Below are 20,721 nucleotides of genomic sequence, written 5' to 3' on the forward strand. Positions count from 1 at the left end.
GTGGAAAAAATGCTGAGCAAAAATTTCATAGGCACTTAAATCAAAGGTTATCCACTAGAATAGCACAGTGTCCTTTTGTCCCTGTAATCTTTGACTTGCTCAGCTCTGTGTCTCCTCAATAGATCATCTGTTTATGCGGGTCTGTCAAATTGGAGCACTTAGGTAAAGCTAGCAGAAGAGAAACTCAATATACATAATTGGGAGATTGCTTTCATGCGTCCTTGTGTGCACAGATACCCTCACACTCATCCCTCTCAAACACTGAAACACATTGTGTGTCCACATGCAGACATGTTGAAGCATGCTTGCTTGTACATAGCTGAAATATAAGGCCACACACAGATATCACAGAGCAGAGTTCCACTCTGTACTCTCACAGAGGAAGAGCAAACAGCAGAGGGAAGGAAAACAAAAACCTTAGTGTATGCAGAATGCAAGTGAGCCCAGTCCTGCATGCAGCTCATGACGAGAAGGCTGTCAGAAGCAGAGCACCTGCTGCCGGGATTACATATTTCCTAGAATTTTATTTAACACCAGGTTGAAAACAGAGCTGACTTTTATTTTTGTACCAGCAGAAAGCTGATGACATCTGCAGGCGTGGTGCTTCAGAGATGGCTGGTTGATGTTTAGGTCCATTTGCATTCCTCTGCTTTGTGACACAGTTCCTTCTCTATGTTTCCTCCCCTCCTTGCTCATAATAGAAAGTCACTGTGGAGGTTTCACTTCGAACTGTTTCCTCTTTGCTGGATATTTATGATAATAAAAGGTTGGTGGGGCTGCATTAGATTATAGACAGTCAAAAGCGCCGTGCGTCTACAAAGCGGCGGCTGGAGCATGCAGCTGTATCAATGCATGTTTGTCACACGTAAAAGGATACTTTATATAAAGGAAAGTTCATTTTATAGGAAAAAAACAGCAGCCAGGAGTGGGTCTTATTCATGCAGTGTCTCCACTGCACAACTTTGAAAGGTCCAAAGAAGAAAGCCAAACATCTGAACTAGGTCAGCTTGTTTTTAATTACCACACTCATTTTATTCATTTATTCAGCAATGGAAAATTTCCCTGGCAGGAAAGCGGTCGCACAGCAAACACTCCCTCCTTTATGCAAGTGGAGAGCAGGATCTGAAAAAGGTTGTTTTTTTTTTCTTTCTTATCCTTCGGCTGCAGAAAAAGCACACTTTTGAAGGACTATACCTTGTATTTTCTGTGCTCCAGGTGGTGGTCCTGCTGACCTAAGGATGGTTGTCTGTCAAATGTGTTGTCTGTCTGCTTGTGGTTATTATTCATTCTGATTCTGATCGATATTTCAACAACAAATCTTTTGTAAATGGAGCACAGTGGATGTTCAAAACAAATCAGATCAAAACTGTTATATGACATAAAAACATTTTTAAAACAATCTATTAGATGAAGAATAGTAGTAAATTCATGTTTTGGGCATATAGCTCAAACTATTATTATTATTTAGGTAACAATGTGACATAAATCAGCTAAATATTAATTAATAGAAACTAAAGATGAGTCACATTTATTGACTTTATACGACAAGTGGACCAAGTGAGTGTGACGTCATTCATTAAAATTGGTTCACTTCCGGCTCTAACCAAGAATAAGTTAATGTAGATTTTTCCAATTTTTCGCAATACGGACATCCCCACCTTGGAACCAGAAGTCTTTAGTAAGCTGTGATTAGTCGGAGTGATCATTTCCATGGCAACCACTCTCGCCAATCAGGCTTGAGCTTGTTGAAAGTCCACACCCAACAAGAGGAGAATCTGTCAATCAAAGGTTTTGAATGTTCAATGTGAGACCACCTACTTTTATTGAGGCATCTGATTGGTCAGTTTATAACTTGAATCAGTTCCACTAAAGTAAAAATATCATGAAAAAAATTAGGATTAGCAAGAACATTAAAAAAAGGTATCAATATACTCAGACAAATATAATACATATTATATAATATAACAGTTTATTTCTCAATAGAAGTCTATGGGATTTTGGCTTCTTGAAGCCGCTGGGTACTTCCTGTTTGGAACGTGAAGGGGGGTCACTCAGTTCAATTCTTATGTCCAATCAACAGATAAATTACAATATAGTAAAAGCAACATGTTGTCTTCAGTAAAACCATCGTAACAACTGCATTTTTCATCCAGAACGGATCCAGTGAGAAGCGGGAGGTTCGTCAGTTCCAATTCACAGCGTGGCCTGACCACGGCGTGCCAGAGTACCCCACGCCTTTCCTGGCTTTTCTGCGCCGGGTGAAGACCTGCAACCCTCCTGACGCCGGACCCATCATCGCACACTGCAGGTCTGTGCTAGCTTCGGCTTTTTTACGTTAAATCCAATTTTAATAAAGAAATCAAAAAGAAGTTAATGCTTAAAGGGGCAGGCTTCTCCATTTGCTGGTGTCAAATCAAAAATCTTTTGTCAAAACTCAGCGGTTTACCTGGATCCTTTTCTCATTTCAGTTCCTATTATTTATTTACACACAAGAACACTGAACGGCAGACCCATCCTTCTGTACATCCAGTAATACATTACATGAAAACCTTAACAAAAAAACATCTTTTCTCCTTTTCATATTTGTCGTATCAGTTTTTCTCTATGTGGCATCCTTTTTCATGTTGTCATTCTCTCCACCCCTCTTCCTTTTTTCCCCCCGCATGCTGTCAAATGGCTCACAGTAATCCCTCCCATCTTTCCAGCTTCTCCCCTTTCACTCTTTAGCTCTTCCTCCTTATGCAGGCTGAATTTCCCAAATGGCTTATTCATATTGAAACCTTACTTTTTGTCAAGAAAAAGGGGCTTTAGGGAGTCCAAAACGCATCTGGTAACAACTCAATTGTTCATTTCCTTTCATTTTGTCAGTTCTTTTTTTGTTGCATCATTTAGAAACTAAATAGGTGAAAGTTTGCCCAACTACAGAAAACTTTAAGCAAAGCTTTTTAATGTAAAGGCGATAATTTCCAGCAAGGTTTATTAGAATAAGGTAGAAGTGGGCTTCTCATTGTTTCTTTCCCGCTTGTTGTAGTGCGGGAGTTGGCCGGACCGGCTGCTTTATAGTCATCGACGCCATGCTTGAGCGGATCAAACATGAGAAGACGGTGGATATTTATGGCCACGTGACCCTGATGCGCTCACAGAGGAACTACATGGTGCAGACAGAGGATCAGTACAGCTTCATTCACGATGCTCTGCTGGAAGCCGTGGCCTGTGGGAACACTGAGGTGGCCGCCCGCAGTCTCTACTCCTACATCCAGAAGCTGGCCCAAGTGGAGAGCGGAGAGCATGTCACTGGCATGGAGCTGGAGTTCAAGGTAAAAAAAACACACGCAGCAAATAAAGAGGGGCCATTTTATCTCTGAGTAGGAGCCCCATCTTTTAGTCCATGCTGGGCCCTAACAGGGTTTTTCAGTCCATAGCTTCAGTCTTTTATGCTTGTATCACCTTTAAAGTCTGTTCCAGAAGATTCTTTGCTGCAAATCCAATTTAATTGCAGCTTAATTATCACTTTCAGTCATAGGAAGCTGATTTGTGATCAGCTATCTCAGTACAGTGTTATTTAAAGCCAACTCAAGTGCCTATTAACCAGCTGTTTAATTATGTCAAGGAACTGTGAACATTAAAAAGGAGACTAGAGAGAACATGACAGTGAGAGGTAACTGTCGCACATTCGGATGGGGGTGTAATGGGAGTCGCAGTGAAAATGTGGAATTCAGCGGAGCTTTTTGCTCTGCCTCCTACAAATTTAATTTGGAGTCAAGTGAGGAAAGGTTTAAGGTCTCATGTGGCTGATGCAGACATAATGGTGGGACCAAATGAACAGTGCAAGCCTAAAAACTTCAGCTTTTAATGCAGACACTGCTCTCTCCGCCGTGCAACACTTCTCAATCCCAGGTAAGCAGAGTATAAATCAAAACCTCACTCATTTTCCCTGCAGCTCGTTGTCAGTTTATAAAAGCCATTCAGAAAATAGGATTGAATGTGGACTAGAAAAAAAATCTTATTTACTTTCTGGAGCTTAAATCACTTGATCACACTGTGCTTTTTGTTAACTAGAAAATGGAAATCTTGACGCCTTTTTACTGTTAAGCCCCAATACTTTTTTTTAGGAAAATCATATGCTTTGACTAAGAACATTGGTTTGAATCCCAAAGGCATGATACCAATGATTTTCACCTGTTACCAACAAAGGGTTAAATTTGGGTTATTGAGGAAACACATGTATGTTTCCATTAAGAAAATAATACCAAAGCAGGCGTAATTTTTCTAAAATATCTTTTAAAGATCAAAGACCAACAATATTTGCGTTGTTGGTGTTTTTAATATGTTCATGTTGCATTTTTCTAATGATAAGACATTAGAACATGAGAACATAAGATAAGACATAAAGAAAGTTGAGCTAAAAATTGCATTGTATTTCTAGATTCAAATTGTTGTGAATCAGGAGCAGGCGAAAAAATGTTGTTTGAAAAAGAGCGTATTTGTTACCAAAAAAAAATGGGCGGGCCACAAGCTTCCTGTTCTGCTCCAAACTGATGCTGATGCATATGAATCGGTCACTTTAAATAGGGCCCAAGTCCAAGAGGTTTGTTTTTCCAGGAAATTATTTTAATTGCATAGCTTAAAGGGAGGCTACACCAAATGATTAATACTTTACCCACATTTAGCACCAGTTCATAGCTTACAAATGCTATAAAATGAAGCACCTCCCTTTTGTAATTTCAGAGGACCAGCAAACTAAAGGCTCTGGACTTGGGCCCTTCTTGAATTAAACAGGGGCGCTGACATATTGGATAACTAGTGCTGCCATCTATGGGATAAAGCAAAACCCATGCAAGAGAGGTCCAAGTCCAGGAATTTGCATTAATGCATGTTAAATGTCAAGCATAGTCAAACTGCCTATTTATAATTCAAAGAACACTGGGAACACCTTTACAATAGATCAAAAGAGGATTGGAGTGTGTTGTTAAAGATCTCAATGAGCTTGCCTGCTCACCTCAGTGTTACAGTCACTATCTGCTGACCTTGAGCTTTGTTTACCCTCACTCTCAAATCATCTGTTATCTTCCCATCGCCATTCATCAACCCCACCCTCCTGCCAAGAGACAATAATAGTGCTGGTGTGTTATAACTTTTTTTCCCCTCTAAATAGTTGGCACACACCAGTGATGGAATCTATAGCTGCTTTTACTTGGGATAATGCTGAGCTGGGCCTCCAACTGGGATTAATAACGTCCACCCTACAGTTCGGACAGAGTTTGTGTGTCGAGATGCTGGAGAGTTTAGTAATTAATACTTTATTATGACAAATGAAGGTGGATAGAAGGGCAAGTGGAGTTTTTGACTAATGTTTAAAAGAATAGCTTCTTCTCAGGTACAGAAAAAACAAAAATCAGCGCTGTAAGGATTCGTGGGAGGCACAGGAGGTTTTAGGTTAGATGCAGAGCAGCTGAAAATTGAGTCATAACCTGGGAAATTCAAAGGAGGATGATTTCAGAAGAATGTATGGTAAAGCTGTCAGGCAATTATCTTTGTGGATGCTCTATAAGCTCCAAGAACAACCGCGTTCATGGAATGTTTTTATACACTCTCTGTTTCAAGGATTCAGCAAAATGTACAACATGAATAATGAGTGAAAAAAGTAGGGAGAATACTGCAGCGTTATTAGGATTTGTTTCTGTCTGAAAAAGTAAAGAAATCAGTTGGAATTTTTTTTATTTATGTATCCAAAACAGAACATTTTAATTGGTTCCAAATTGAAAAAAAGGACAAAGGCCCCCTAATTTTTTTCAACTAAGGCCAATTCTAAGCCTAATTAGTATAGAGTAACTCACAAAAGATGCAGAGTGAATGTTTTTAAAGCATCTGGTACATGGGGGCAAGAAAATAATTCTGTGTGACACGAACTTGAGTTGGAGTTCCTGTCCTACTAGAGTTGGCATTTGCAGCCCTCTCTGCCCCTTCCATTGTCTTCTTGCTGGGAGTGCAAAACCTTCAGTTCCAGTTTTGTGAGCTGCTTTAAAAAATTACCTTAAATATTATTTCTACATGCAAAATTATTCATCTTTATGGTGTTTAATAAACTTTCTTTTTGGGTCATAGAAAAACAGATCGCTGAACTGATCTAACTAAGAAATATGTTTGCATTCCTCTGTCTTCTTTCTAAAGATGAAGTTATGCTCGCTTCTAGCAGAAATTAATTGTTTTGTATTTCTTCCTGTCTACATTTGGACTTTGCCATTGTTGAGAATTGGTTTGTTCTTTTCAAGGTCAAACAGTACAAAAGCGCAGTGTTTGTCCACAGACTACTAAATCTTTCTCATGGTTTCTCTGTGATCCTATGAACAGTTTATTTCAAAATACTAGTTTTTCTATAAAAAAACAGATTTCAGTGTTTTTCTAGAAAAAAAAAATGTTTCTGTATTTTTAAAAATCTTTAGTGTTTTTTCTCTTGGAGGTCATCAGGCATTTGAATGTTGAAAGAACCCACGGCTTCTCTTTGTGTGGATTTTATTTAAGCTCTCAATAAGTTCATTTGAAAAGCTGGAAATTTTTCTTTCAAGGTTTTTTGGCTGTGCTTTTTCTTATTGCTTTTCTAAACATATGCAACAGGTAAAGTTAGTTTGTTCATATTCATCTTACAATTTAAATAATCTACATAAAACATTTACTCTGCTATTATGGCTCTTTGGCTAAAGAAAAATGAAATATTTTTATTAAATATATTTTTTTAATGGTCTTACTTAGTTTGCACTGATTCAATCACAACTATGTCTAAACCTGTATTATCTTATGCTGCACAACATTGTCCATTTTTTTGCTAAAATATATATATTTTTACACATTTTATTTACTTTTTCTGTTTAATCATGAACCAATAAAGTCTTGTTTATATACAGGTTAACAGCAACAGTAGGTAAACATAAAAATAATGACAGCCCCGAGCAGTTAGAACAGCTTTGTGAGAACAGCTCCAGAGTAGTGACACTTACCCTAAAAACACAAACTCTGATGCCATTAAAGGAGAAACTTTTGTCTTTCCAGGCCATTTGATTGACAGAGGACTGAATGGGTGGCTGCTGGATTTTTGTTCCTTTGATGTAGCTGGGAATGTTAACAGTGGGCTGTTGTCTGTGTGACAAAGCTCTGACAGAGGTCTCCTTCATTTTACTGTTTTACAGGCAAACAGACGCCGATAGTCTTTATTGAGCCATAGAAACCTTAAAAACCCAATCTGATCATCTTTAAAATCATTCTCAGTGGTCTTTTTTTATTAATTATCCATTTTTGGCACAAAAAAATAATAAAAAAATGTTTTTGTTTTCCAGGATATCGTTTCTGCAGAGCAGCAGAAATTAGCTTCTGATGATTAATGCGCATGAGTGTGTTGGTTATTTGGACATATTTATGTCTAAACACAAATTGCTAGAAAAAAGGTGGTAGTGACAATTTTTCCTCACTTAGTGTGTCATATTTTTCCCTTAAGTTGCAACTTGAAAACAAATAAATTCATGTTATTTATTTCATAATGGAATATTATGTATGTTCTTCATAACATACTTTAACACGTTAAGGTTTTATCATCTGACACGTTAATAATTGTTGAGATGCAGCACATTTTCTTTAACTGAAACATTTTATGAAAAAATAGAACTGGCAAGGGTGACTACAATTTATAAAAATGGCGACTGAATGTAGACCTGGTCTCATAAGTACCCCAATTTTAAGAGCTATTGGAAAAAAGATTTATGAAACAGCTTGAAGATTTTGGAGGAAAAGATAATAAACCAACAGCAACATGAATTTTGGTCTTGACAGTGTTGGATTTTTACAGAAAAATATTGCAAAAGCTGTTGAAAATGCTATCCATGTTTTTTATTTAAAGTAAACTATAGGTTGCAACAAATCACAAATTTCTCTTTCAGAAATGTGAACATTTTGGTGTACGTGCTTTAGCAAAAAAAAAAAAATGGTTGAAAAGGTGTTTACGGTTTTTTTCTTTACTCTTTTTTTTCCTTCAGCGTTTAGCCAACTCTAAGGCCCACACCTCACGCTTTATCAGTGCCAACCTGCCCTGCAACAAGTTTAAGAATCGGCTGGTCAACATTATGCCCTATGAGACCACCCGTGTATGCCTACAGCCAATCAGAGGCCTGGAAGGATCTGATTACATCAACGCCAGCTTTATTGATGGATACAGGTAGGAGAGCTGGCACGGCAGACATTGTAGATTTTGTTTCTTTTGAGTCTTTTGTGGGAATTTTTGCTCCTTGAATGAAACATCTGAAGCACAAATAGTCTAAATGGGGTTTTCTGTGCAAACAGACAGCAGAGGGCCTACATCTCCACACAGGGCCCTTTAGCAGAGACTACAGAAGACTTCTGGAGAATGCTCTGGGAAAACAACTCAACTATCGTAGTAATGTTGACCAAACTTAGAGAAATGGGTCGGGTAGGTCTCTTAAAACTCTTTTGCAATTTCTTCTTTAAACTTGTGACATCTTTTGAACCCAAATTGGATCTTTATTGTTCTTGCAGGAAAAGTGCCACCAGTACTGGCCGGCAGAGCGCTCGGCCAGGTATCAGTATTTCGTGGTGGACCCCATGGCAGAATATAATATGCCTCAGTACATTCTTCGCGAGTTCAAGGTCACAGATGCCAGGGTAAGAACCGGCGCTTTTAAAACGTTTCAAGATCTTAAAGTAAATGTAGTTCTTTGACTTTGACCTTTTATTTCTTTTGTGCAGATTGAGCTAACTCAACAAAATGAGACCGTGCTTGACAAAAAAAACAGCCATGCTCTTAGTGCCTACTTTAGACTTTTAGCAACTGTGTAATTTTATGCTTTATGCACCAATTGTGCGATTTCCATCTGCTGACTTTTCTGGAGATGTGCCACGTCAAATTCATTGAAAATGAAGAACACACGCTGACTGCTGAAGATTTCAGAGTGGCCTTTTCTTGTGGCCAGTCTAAGGCACACCTGTGCAATAATCATGCTGTTTAATCAGCATCTTGGCACACCTGCGAGGTGGGATGGATTTTCTTGGCAAAGGAGAAGTGCTCACTATCACAGATTTAGACAGATTTGTGAACAATATTTTTAGAGAACTGGTTATTTTGTGTATGTGGAAAATGTTTCACATCTTTGAGTTCATACTATAAAAAATGGGAGCAATAACAAAAGTGTTACGTTTATATTTTTGGTCAGGGTATAAAACTTTAGGTGGAAACAGAAGGTTTTTTTTGTTGACATTTTTCCCTCACTTTTACGTTCACAAACATACAGGTCTAGGGCTGGAGGGTACGTAACATAAAACACACAATGGATGACTTTTAAGGTTTTGATTGAATAAAAAGAGGAGGGGAGGTAGGGACCAAGGTTGGGCAAAAGGAATGAAATAAATAGAACAAAACACGGCCTAGCTATCATAGCTCTAAAACAGAAACAAGAAAACAAGTCTCACTGACTCACTCACTATATTGCAGTTCACCTTTTTTAGTGTCGCTAGTTCACCGATTTTATTTTTTCCCCCCACCGTGCATGTCTCTTGTACAGAGCGCGTGCAGCTTTCCTCCGGTTTAAAAAGATAAAACATTCATGCACACGTGGCAGCTGTAGCACCTGTGCGCATGTTGTCCTGAGGGCGGGCCACGGCTTCTTTCAGAGGATACTTACGACACACAGGATGAAGTGCTTTACTCGAGCAAACAGCCGACAAGAGCTTATCATCGCACTTATGGAAACAAAGCAGAGATGGAGAACATGATATGCTGGCTCAGATTGTGCACACGATTGTGCGTGTTTTGTGTTTATTTTCCAGGTCTTTCTCCTGTTTCTGTTTGCATGTAAAAAGGGTTTTTAGATTTCGTTCGATCACACGTGCTGTAAATCAGATGCATGCTGGTGTTTTAGAAACAGGAATGCATGTCTGCATGTGCAGTTGCATGCTCTTACACAGTAATAGCATAGACTCCACTCAGTAATAGCTCAGACTCCACGCCTCAGCACACAAATCCAGGGAGCCAGTCACGTATTTAATCACACAATTTGACACGGCGCGTGGGCCCCCAGGTTGTGTGTTAAATTTTCCCTTTCTTTACTTTTTTTTCCTTCTCTTTTTCTTCGGCTTGCCTGCTTTTATTGTGTTGTTGTCTTTGCCCCCTCTTTCATTTTTAATCCCCCTGCTGAGGCTAAATGCTGTTAGAGAAAAAAATAAAAATAAAATAAGGCAGCGTGGAAGGAAAACGTGTTTCCTGAATAAAAATGGGTAAAAAAAAAAAAAAAAGACTTGAGAAATAAATACTGGCGAAACGTGAAGTGCTCCTTATTAAAATCAGTGTATTTGTCAGGGACAATAATGTAAAAAGGGAAGATGTTGGTGGCAGCAGAGCAGAAACATGTTTGTAGCAGGACAACAGGCATGCAGATTCAATCCAGATTATGTATACAGCCTGCCGGCGGTGGAGGGGGATGGTTAGCTCAAGGCAAGAAATCATAATGACTAAAAAATGTAGAACAGGTAGTTTTTTACATGTCAACACTTTTGCGTTTGCATTCCTGATAATGTTGCCAGCACTGTGGTTTGGTTCCCCACAGTAAATTGGTTCACAGTTTAAATCTCACCTTCTCTGTTTGGAGTTTGTGTTCTCCCACTAATCACCTGGTTCTTTGTCCAGTTGAGGACCGATGAAAATTGTGTTTTGTTTTTTAACATGTTTTTGTAGCAATTTTTTTCCTGATAGAGGACATATGTAAAATAATTTCTGTTTAAAATTACATTTCTGAGTATTTCTTTATTCAAATCAATGTGAATCAGCAGCAGATAAAATATAGTTGTTGGAAAAAAACTTGTAGCTACAATCAGCAGGCCAGAAGCTCCCTGCTCCCCTCCATTCTGATGTATCTACTTGCATACAAATAGATCCATGTACGTCTTCCTTTTCCTCATCTGTGCTGGCATCTGGCTCCAAACTGTTCCTGGTTGTGTTAGGTTGGGGTTTTAAGGGGCTTTAGGGATGATGCGACACGGGGGGTATACTTTGGCTATGTCTGAATTCCTTCACTATTCAATTCAATTCAATTTTATTTGTATAGCCCAAAATCACAACAACAGTCGTCTCGATGGGCTTCGAAGTAAAACATGAACTCAAAAGGATCACGAATACAAAGAGTTCAATAGGAAAATACTAAAATGAACTAACAAACTGACTAAGCTATACTGGCATCCCTGCCCTTAGACCCCCCTTCGCGGTAAGGAAAAACTCCCAAAAAAAACGGATTCCGGAAAAAAACGAAGAAACCTCAGGGGTGCCCACATGAAGGAGGGATCCTCCCCCAGGACGGACAGGCGATTTACCAGAAATCTTAGAAAAAAATGAACTTATCTAAATCTACAACTACATATATAAAAGTCCAGCAGACGAGCTTCATCCAGCCGTGGTTGTGGGGACAGTCAAAGGCGCGAGTCGAGCCGGAGACAGGAACCACAGCCAGGTGTAGGAGCAGGAGCAGAGGCGAGGTACTCGGTCAGGTACAGAGCAGAGACGAGCCAGAGGCAGGATCCACAGTCAGGTGTAGGAGCGGGAGCAAAGGCGAGGTAAACGGTCAGGTACAGAGCAGAGACGAGCCAGAGATGAGCCAGAGGCAGGAACCACAGCCAGGTGTAGGAGCAGGAGCACTACTACTCACTACAGTGCATTATATAGTCTGTTCGTCATTTAGTAGGGCTGTCTGAATCTACAATTCCAACATCGAGTGCCCGAGAAATCTTTCGGAAGTCTCAGCAAAAACTCAGTGTGCTTTGATGCGCATTACATTGGGGAATATAGACCACAATAAATTGGGTTTGTACCCTTTTTGACAAAAGAATGTATTTTTGATTTTTTTAAAATAAACTATCAACCTTTTTTATCATTAGAAACAAAGTGGATTCATTAATAGTCATCATAAAATGCTCATATTGATTTGATTTTCAATTCATAAAATCTGTGACATTATATTTCCTGTTTAAGATTCTTGTTTAGAACAGAAAATATTAGAATTTAAAAATATTTCCTGTTTAAAATTAAAAAAACGTATTGAGCATTGTGTCCGAATTGCTTTTAAAATCCAGAGCACTAGACAGTCCCGCACTATATGGTTTTTTAGGAGTTAGAGATTAGGGAGGGAATTCAGACATAGCCTATGTGTCTACTGTCCCACCCACAACTCAGTGGCAAATTTCTAATGAACTCCTGCTGCTCTACAGAAACTATGTCCCTGAAACAACACAGGTTTTTTGGGATTTTGGATTAAAAAAATGGCATAATCGTAATTATAAGACCGCTGGAAACGTTTTTAAAATATATCAAAAGATAATTGGAGTGGGACTTATGTATGTATGTATATATATATATATATATATATATATATATACATATATATACAAGCCAGCTCAATGGCAAAAATAAGACCCGGGCAATAAACAGCTACGCACTGCCAGTCATCAGATACCCTGCAGGAATAATAAGATGGCCAAAGGAAGAGATACAGACCACAGATGTTAAAACACGAAAGCTCCTCACCATGCATGGAGGGTTCCATCCCAAATCCAGCACACTGAGACTGTATGCTAGCCGCAAGGAAGGAGGCCGAGGACTAGTGAGTGTAGAAGCCACTATCCAGGATGAAACATCCAAGATCCATGAATACATCAAGCTCAAGGCCCCAAATGACAGTGTGCTCAGTGAATGTCTCAGGCAATGGAGAGCAGAGGACACAGTGCTGGAGGACAGATCCTCATGGGAGGACAAATCCCTGCATGGGATGTACCACCGGACCATAACTGAAGTGGCTGATATCAAGAAGTCCTACCAATGGCTAGAAAGGGCTGGCCTACAGGACAGTACTGAAGCGCTCATCCTGGCAGCTCAGGAACAAGCCCTGAGCACCAGAGCGATAGAGGCTCAGATCTACCACACCAGACAAGACCCAAGGTGTAGGCTGTGCAAAGAGGCCCCTGAAACAATCCAGCACATAACTGCAGGATGTAAGATGCTGGAAGGTAAAGCATACATGGAGCGCCACAATCAAGTGGCTGGAATAATATACAGGAACATGTGTGCAGAATATGAACTGGAAACCCCAAGGTCAAAATGGGAAACACCTCCGAAGGTGGTAGAGAATGAGAGGGCAAAGATCCTGTGGGACTTCCAGATCCAGACTGATGGGATGGTAATGGGGAACCAACCAGACATTGTAGTGGTGGATAAAGAACAGAAGAAAGCCGTTGTGGTGGATGTGGCAGTACCAAGCGATGGAAACATCAGGAAGAAGGAACATGAGAAACTGGAGAAATACCAGGGACTCAGAGAAGAACTGGAGAAAGCCTGGAAAGTGAAGGTGACAGTGGTGCCTGTGGTAATTGGAGCACTCGGGGCAGTAACCCCCAAGCTGGAGGAGTGGCTACAACAGATACCTGGAAAGACCTCAGACCTCTCAGTCCAGAAAAGCGCAGTGCTAGGAACAGCTAAGATACTGCGCAGGACCCTCAAGCTCCCAGGTCTCTGGTAGAGGACCTGAGCTTGGAGGAGAAACCACCCGCGGAGGGTGAGAGGGGCGTTTGTTATATATATATATATATATATATATATATATATATATATATATATATATATATATATATATATATATATATATATATATATATATATATATATATATATATATATATATATATATATATATATATATGCATATATATATATATATATATATATGCATATATATATATATATATATATATATATATATATATATATATATATATATATATATATATATATATATATATATATATGCATATATATATATATATATATATATATATATATGCATATATGCATATATATATATATATATGCATATATATGCATACTTATTTTTGATTTTTGTCCTTTATGAGATGAAATGTCTGAGAATCTCTTAAATGTATGAAAAAATGTTTTTTCCTAACAGTACACTCAAATTGTCACTGCGTCAGCTCATCCCAATTTAGAGTCATCCATTTTTCAGCAGCTTGGAAAAAAAAAAAAAAAATTCAAATGAATATTCAGCTTATTGTGCCGCTGCATTGTGATCAGATGGATGGAGTGAGTGTGTGGAAGAATGACGCACCGCTCCTGAACTGAGGTCTGCTGTGTGGAGAGGGGAGAAAACAACTGGAGAAATGAACACCTGGTTGTCTTAATTACTGCAGACATCAAGCGGAGAGGCTCTGTGTGCAAAAACTGCTTGTCTCTGCTGGCTTTCTTGACAAATTCGTTCTCCCTGTGACAACTTGAAACGTACTTTCTTTTCAAGGACACAGGTATCGACTGTGCAGCCTCAGACTGAATAATGAGCTCTCTCAAAATAAAGCAGTTTACTCCTCTTGCCTCAGCGTGATTTCACCATCAACGTTAGGAAATTCATTTAGGCTTGCAAGAGAAACTACTTCCACTGTCTCAACATTAGAATAAGATTATATTACCCAGTGCGAAGTATTGAAATAACGGTTCCTGCTAGTGTTTATTGTCCCGTCCTGCGCCCTGACTCCTTAATTCTTGTTTCTCGCCCCCTCCGCTCTGCTCATCCATCAGGTAGCTTTATTGATCCTATCACAGGATTATCCTATTCAACATGGCGTCTGGGAGAAGACGCTTGTCATGCCAGATACACTATTGATTGGCTTTAACCAAGGCCTTCTTGTGACTCGCACACACGCCTAACACATTATTAGAGAAGCTGGAAACAATTTGTTTTTAGGTAGGAGAGCAGCGGACAATCAGTCTGCGATATGAGATGAGTATATCCCTGTTTGTTCAAATTTACTCCGAAAAAAAAAAAAATTGTATTTTGCAAAGGTGCGCCGTGTAGTTTCTATCAATAATGCCTCAGTTCTGTATTTTCTAGTGGTTTAGTTTCAGTCACATCAATAATTCTTCAAAAGCTTCTCTTTGATCTCCGCCTTTTTTCTGTTTCCATACATTGTTTATAAGCTCTGTCTTGTGTGTTTGTAGGACGGTCAGTCCAGGACAGTAAGGCAGTTCCAGTTTACCGACTGGCCAGAGCAAGGTGTGCCCAAATCTGGGGAGGGATTCATCGACTTCATCGGCCAGGTGCATAAAACCAAGGAGCAGTTTGGCCAGGACGGACCAATCTCTGTCCACTGCAGGTATGTTGGTTTCCCATCCTTTATTTTTTGGCAGGGAGGGGGATAAATGTAAGATGCTGAACATGTACTTGACGGGGGAGGAGCTACCTTCGCTACATTTGGATGTCTCATGTACAGTCAATGGACAGTAGACGGAGATGATGTTGATAGATCAGATTGGAGAGAGCCTCTGTAGAGCTCTGAAGAGCTCTACAGAGGCATTGGGAATTACATCTCCATGTCTGGGTTCGTGAGATCATTAAGAGACCCTTCCAGTATGGTGAGGTTCAACATCTACTGCAGGAGCTTTGATGACTTAGTCTGAGGAGGAAAAAAGTAAGAATACAATTAGAGAATATTTTTATTATTGTCTTGATACAAATAAGCAGAAAACTTCCATCTTGGTTTTTTGACTCTACTCACTGATTGCATCATCAACATGTCATGGGCCAAAGCTAAGTTCCTGATTGGTTGATGCGACACAAATTCATTGCCAAAGTTCCGGTATTTGAACTCTCAACGCGCTGCAATATCCAAAACGCACTGCTGCCAAACCACTGTAATGCGCCTGATGAACAAAACCCACCGCAGGACCTCAGGTTGTGTCTGTACATTGACGTAACCCTTGTGCTATCCGGGGCACTTTAGCATTGGGAGTGGGGTCCTCTGGACCGCACAAGGCAGCGTGCTCAGCGTAGCCTTACAAACACAGCAGGGGGAACTGGGGGCTGCAACTGATAAACACTTTCCATCTTAAGACATATAGGGCTGTAAGTGGAGGGATGAGATAAAAATCGCTTTTTAAGATAGTTATTGTTTTGCTGTGCAGCTTCTCCTCGGGTGCAGCTCTAACCACATCATCAGATATGATTCCTCCTCTCTCCGCTGCCTCTGCAGAACATTACCTCTGCATCTCCACAGGCCCTTCTCTTCCATAATTGATAAGGCTGAGAACTGGCTTGGCATTTGCAAAGAGGAGACCTATGAAATGTAACAGCCATTCTTTTGGTTTTTATGGCTGCTTCGTGATGCATTTTTATCACCTCAGATAGAGCTTCCACAGTAATGTAGATCGTTAACTTGACGTGCTGGACGAAGATAGAAACTGATATTTTGTAGTCGCTTCCACAAAGTCCTCTGATTATTCATAGCGATAGACTTTGAGGGGGATCCATTCAGAGTACGTGTGTAGCACTTTACTAAACTTTCTACTTTCTTCTGTTTTTTGTTTTAAAGACAAATAGGTCTAGAGAATCCGTAAAACAAAACAAAGAAACCAGATCACCAGTAGAACACAGATGGATTGCAAAATGGGAATTTGCAGCATAAATGACATTTAGAAGTTTACTGGCTTATCTTTATTGCCTCTGGATTGGTTGTTGCTTTGCCGTTAGCGTTTTGACTACAGAAATTAAGGGATTGGGTTATCGTCTTTCCTTCAGACTGGTGTTTCCTCTGCATAAAAGAGGCACCGAGTTTATTTGATTTCAAAGGTGATTCTTAGTTACCTTCAGCTTATTTAATTCAGAAAAGGTCTATCATTTTGCAAAAGAGAAGTTTGGACCCTTTAGTATTTTTGTTTATCTACCCCTGCCCTTGCTGCTTCTCATTGGTGGAACACGCCTGGGGTCAGGGTGATTAACAGCAGTCGGGGCAAGAATATCTGAAAAACAAGCGTCTCACCAGCCCCGTAACCCTTGTGCTGTCCTAGGCACTTTGCCATTGGGAGTTGTGTCATCTAGACCCACTAGACGGTGCGCTGAACCTTTTTTCTTCTATGATTTGTGATCTTCACTGGTGTCCATGGATTACATGAAATCTTTCCACCTTTATCCACCTTTGTAATGGTAGGAAGAACACGTCAATGTAAGGGTGGGGTCATCTAAGATAGCACAAGGGTTAAAGACTTTGGATGTGTTAGAATTCCTTCACCACTGCCTAGAAGTATCTAGTGCCCGGGATTTGAATGTAATTCAGACACATGCTCACTACTTTTTCTTCTTTTTTTTCAACGCCAAAAATGATGTCACCCAAGTAAAAAACAAGTAAATATGATCATTTTATGAAAACTATTTATGAATCTACTCTGTTCTGATAACAAAAACGTGTAAGATTTATTAATAATAATTAAAGTACATACATTTTTTAAACAACAAATTGTTCAAGCGCAATGCATAGTGGTCCATATTCACTTAGCATCTACTCGCAACAATGACACACTCGTTTTTCACGGAGATTTCTGGGAAATTTCAATGGCACTTGTTTTTGTTTTGTTTTTTTGGCGATTTGGATACCCCTAAAAAATGGCGAAAGCCCTATTTAGTGCACTAAGAAGTGAATGTTGTGGTAAGTCAGACCCAACCAGATCCAGATCTGATCCGCCTGATGATAACAAAGATAACGAAGATTTGATTAGCCAGATCAGGTTGCTGGTTATTCCATCTTTGCTTAAATTCTTTAGTGTTTCTGCAGAAAATGCTGTAAACAAGTGTGACATTGTAATACAAATGCAGTAATTTAAGAATAGATAACAATGACAAAGTCATAGCTGACAAGGTGCAATATTAGGCATTTTAGATGAAGAATTCCTGACTTTAAACTTTAAAGATCCAGTCTGATTAAAAATGGTGTTTTGGGTGTTTTTAACATAATCTTGTGGTATTTTACTGAGGTTGGAGGACATAAATTAGGTCATAGAAACCCCCCCATGGCAATGGCCTGCCCCTAAGTCAGAGGCAAATTTATAATAAACTCCTGACACTTTTTTTTGTGCGCATAAAAACGGCATAATCCTAATTAAAAGACCACTGGGAAAACTTTAAAAATAGATTAAAAGATATTTGGAGTGGGACTTTAAGAAATGCCTTTCTTTTATTTTCTTATTAGGATCATCATAAAACACTTTAATCAAGGACACGCTCCCTTCCATTTAACACTGACTCCTAATTTCTGCAGGATTTCCACTTCTGAAAAAATAAAAAAATAAACTTTTCCTTTATACTGCAGTTCTCACAAGGTCAAGTTCCCGGCAAATTTCCCTGACTACCACACAAAAATATTTCACCTCTGGAGCGAGAAGTCACATTTGCATCATATTTCTTTGGCGAAGACACCATGACATCATCAAGCTAAACATTAGTCCCCTCATGTTAAAAAGCAAAATGATGTCACCAGCCTCAAATGGCCCTGCAGGAGTTGTAATATGTGTCACGGAGGCTCCAATAAGACTGAATTATTCCACCCTTCGATGAAGCTTTTATTGGAAGGGGGGAAGGGCAGTATTACAGAAAAATGCTCAGTTATTGCAGGAGTGGACTAATGGATAAAAAGGCCCCTGGCCTGCTGACGACGGCAGAAGTCACGTGACTGCTCCACTTTTAGCCCGATTCTCTGCACCTCCTTTTTTAAATTAGTTTGGTTCTCGGAGAGGCGGCAGAATTTCTGTCAAGTGTAGCAGCTGATCAGTTTACAGGCATGTCAAAGGCAGACGTCATTTCAGAGGTACTTTTCTCTTGAACACTGATATTGATTAGGTGCCATATCTGCTGGACCAGCAGCCCCCCCACTGCTCCTGCTCTTTCTCCATCAATCCTTCTTAGGACTTTATCATCAGCGAGAGGAGAGCTTATGTCTGCCTTCTTTCTTATGCTTTTCATTTTTCTGACTTCCCCGTCTGTCATCTGCCTGGTCCCTAATCCTATCGCTCCCTTTCCCTCCCCACCCGTCCTTCCATCCATTCTTGTGGACTTCCTTTCTCCTCCCCCCTTTTACTCTGCCTCTATATCTAATAGACCCACACGCTTTTTTTGTCATTAATTGCCCGATTACATCCCATGAATAGGGACGCCAAATCCTCTCAGACGGCAGTGGCTCGGAGAGCTTTGAGATTTGAATCTAGCTGGGGGGGGGGGGGTAAAAGAAAGACGAAAAGCTTTGAGTGAGTTTAAGAGCCCATGTGACACACCACTCCCAAAAATTCAGCTCCGGTGGTCTGAGAGATGGTGCAGCACAAAGCAGGATGGGAATGGGGTCGCATTCTACACGATGGACGCTTGTGTTTCTTGTCCATCAAAATTCCACTACCTACCTTTCTTTATTTGCACTCCCCCCCCCCCCCCCCCCCCCCCATCAACAGAACGTCAGAAACATCCCTCCCTCTTCACACGCAGCACTGCAAACTGGAAGAGGCCCAAATAAATCTGTTGTCATGTCAATTAATGTTCCAATGGTGAAGTGGAAGTCGTTCCACTGCAAAGCAGCTTAGAGAGGCAGCTCTCAGGATCTGAGCTAAGACGGACCCAACTGTATATCTGGAGAGCAGCAGCCTCTCACATGGGAGGGAGGAGCTTAATCAGGCTAAGTGTTGTTTGTGTGGAAGTGTCATTTGAATTGTGTGTCCTTGAAGACTGGAATGTGGGCACACATTCCAAGGTTCCTGCATGCAAATCCCCCCCTAAACATTCCTGTTAAGGTGGAGCAGATTTTTGATTCTTTTGCTCCTCCCAGGTGATCATTGCTGCTGCTGTGCAAAGCGGCTGCTGACACAGCTCATTACCGGGCGTTCGGTGATTGCTAACGTGTATATGTGTCTTAATATGGGACTTTGTTGTTCCATTTTGCATTTGTGCTTGTTTAGTGCTGGAGTGGGAAGGACCGGAGTCTTCATCACCCTCAGCATCGTTCTGGAAAGAATGCGTTATGAAGGCGTGGTTGACATCTTCCAGACGGTGAAGATGCTCCGAACACAGAGGCCAGCTATGGTCCAAACTGAGGTTGGAAATCACTCCCACTTGTGCATATTTGTGTTTAAAACAAGTTTTTAACTTACACTTTTCTGGATTTATTTTTATTAAGGCAAAAGCATTTATGCTATTACTGGGAATGTCCAGATCAGGGTTTTTTTGGCCCTGATCATATTCCAATTCATTTGATTTTGAGGATCTGCCGAGTCCCAATCCGATAATTTTCTAACAAATTAAAACACTGAATAAACATATCTAGGTTGTCTCCCACTTTTATGTCCTTAACCTTCCTTTATCATCAAATTCTTTAAAGTAACTTGAACCATTAAGTATAAATAGTGCAACTATTAGATAGTAAAAATAGATGATGAGTCATGTGAAAAGTCTGGTAGCTGTAGCTTTACTATCTTCAAAACTATTTTTAACCCCATGTGATTCATATTTTCATTAAAAGTTCTTAAAAATTATCGATGGATTTTTTTTAAAATCATTGTTGTAGCATCAATATGATTATGAGTATTTATGACTATTGGAACCATATTTTAATTTTGGGTGTTTTTAAGAGAAAATAGTTTTTGTCTCTTTGTGATCACTTTTTCCGAGAAACTGAAATTTGTAGACGGTCCCTTGGCAGCCATTTTACCTCCATCTTTCTGTCGGCAGCACAAAGAGAGCAGTTTTCAGGACTAAGAAATAAAAAAACTGAACTTTTTTCTTTTGAAATGCCTTTTTTAGTTGCTGTTTGAGATAAAAAAATGCAAGAGACACTTTCTGTCACTTAAAAATGTTTATTAAGAGT

General features: G+C 39.8%; 1 protein-coding gene across 12 annotated transcripts in view; it reads left to right on the top strand.

Moving 5' to 3' along the window:
* Nucleotides 1-20,721, top strand: part of LOC101174175 (receptor-type tyrosine-protein phosphatase S) — a 245,929-nt gene that overhangs the window by 220,927 nt on the left and 4,281 nt on the right. For all 12 annotated transcript variants that reach the window (XM_023954188.1, XM_023954193.1, XM_023954190.1 and 9 more), the window contains 7 exons: nucleotides 2,154-2,308; nucleotides 3,032-3,317; nucleotides 8,025-8,203; nucleotides 8,329-8,455; nucleotides 8,542-8,667; nucleotides 15,047-15,201; nucleotides 19,817-19,952. In XM_023954188.1, the coding sequence (XP_023809956.1) occupies nucleotides 2,154-2,308; nucleotides 3,032-3,317; nucleotides 8,025-8,203; nucleotides 8,329-8,455; nucleotides 8,542-8,667; nucleotides 15,047-15,201; nucleotides 19,817-19,952 (1,164 nt within the window). The remainder of the gene's footprint in view (nucleotides 1-2,153; nucleotides 2,309-3,031; nucleotides 3,318-8,024; nucleotides 8,204-8,328; nucleotides 8,456-8,541; nucleotides 8,668-15,046; nucleotides 15,202-19,816; nucleotides 19,953-20,721) is intronic.

The sequence above is a fragment of the Oryzias latipes genome, chromosome 4 (assembly GCF_002234675.1).
Source record: "Oryzias latipes chromosome 4, ASM223467v1".
NCBI classification, from domain to species: domain Eukaryota; kingdom Metazoa; phylum Chordata; class Actinopteri; order Beloniformes; family Adrianichthyidae; genus Oryzias; species Oryzias latipes.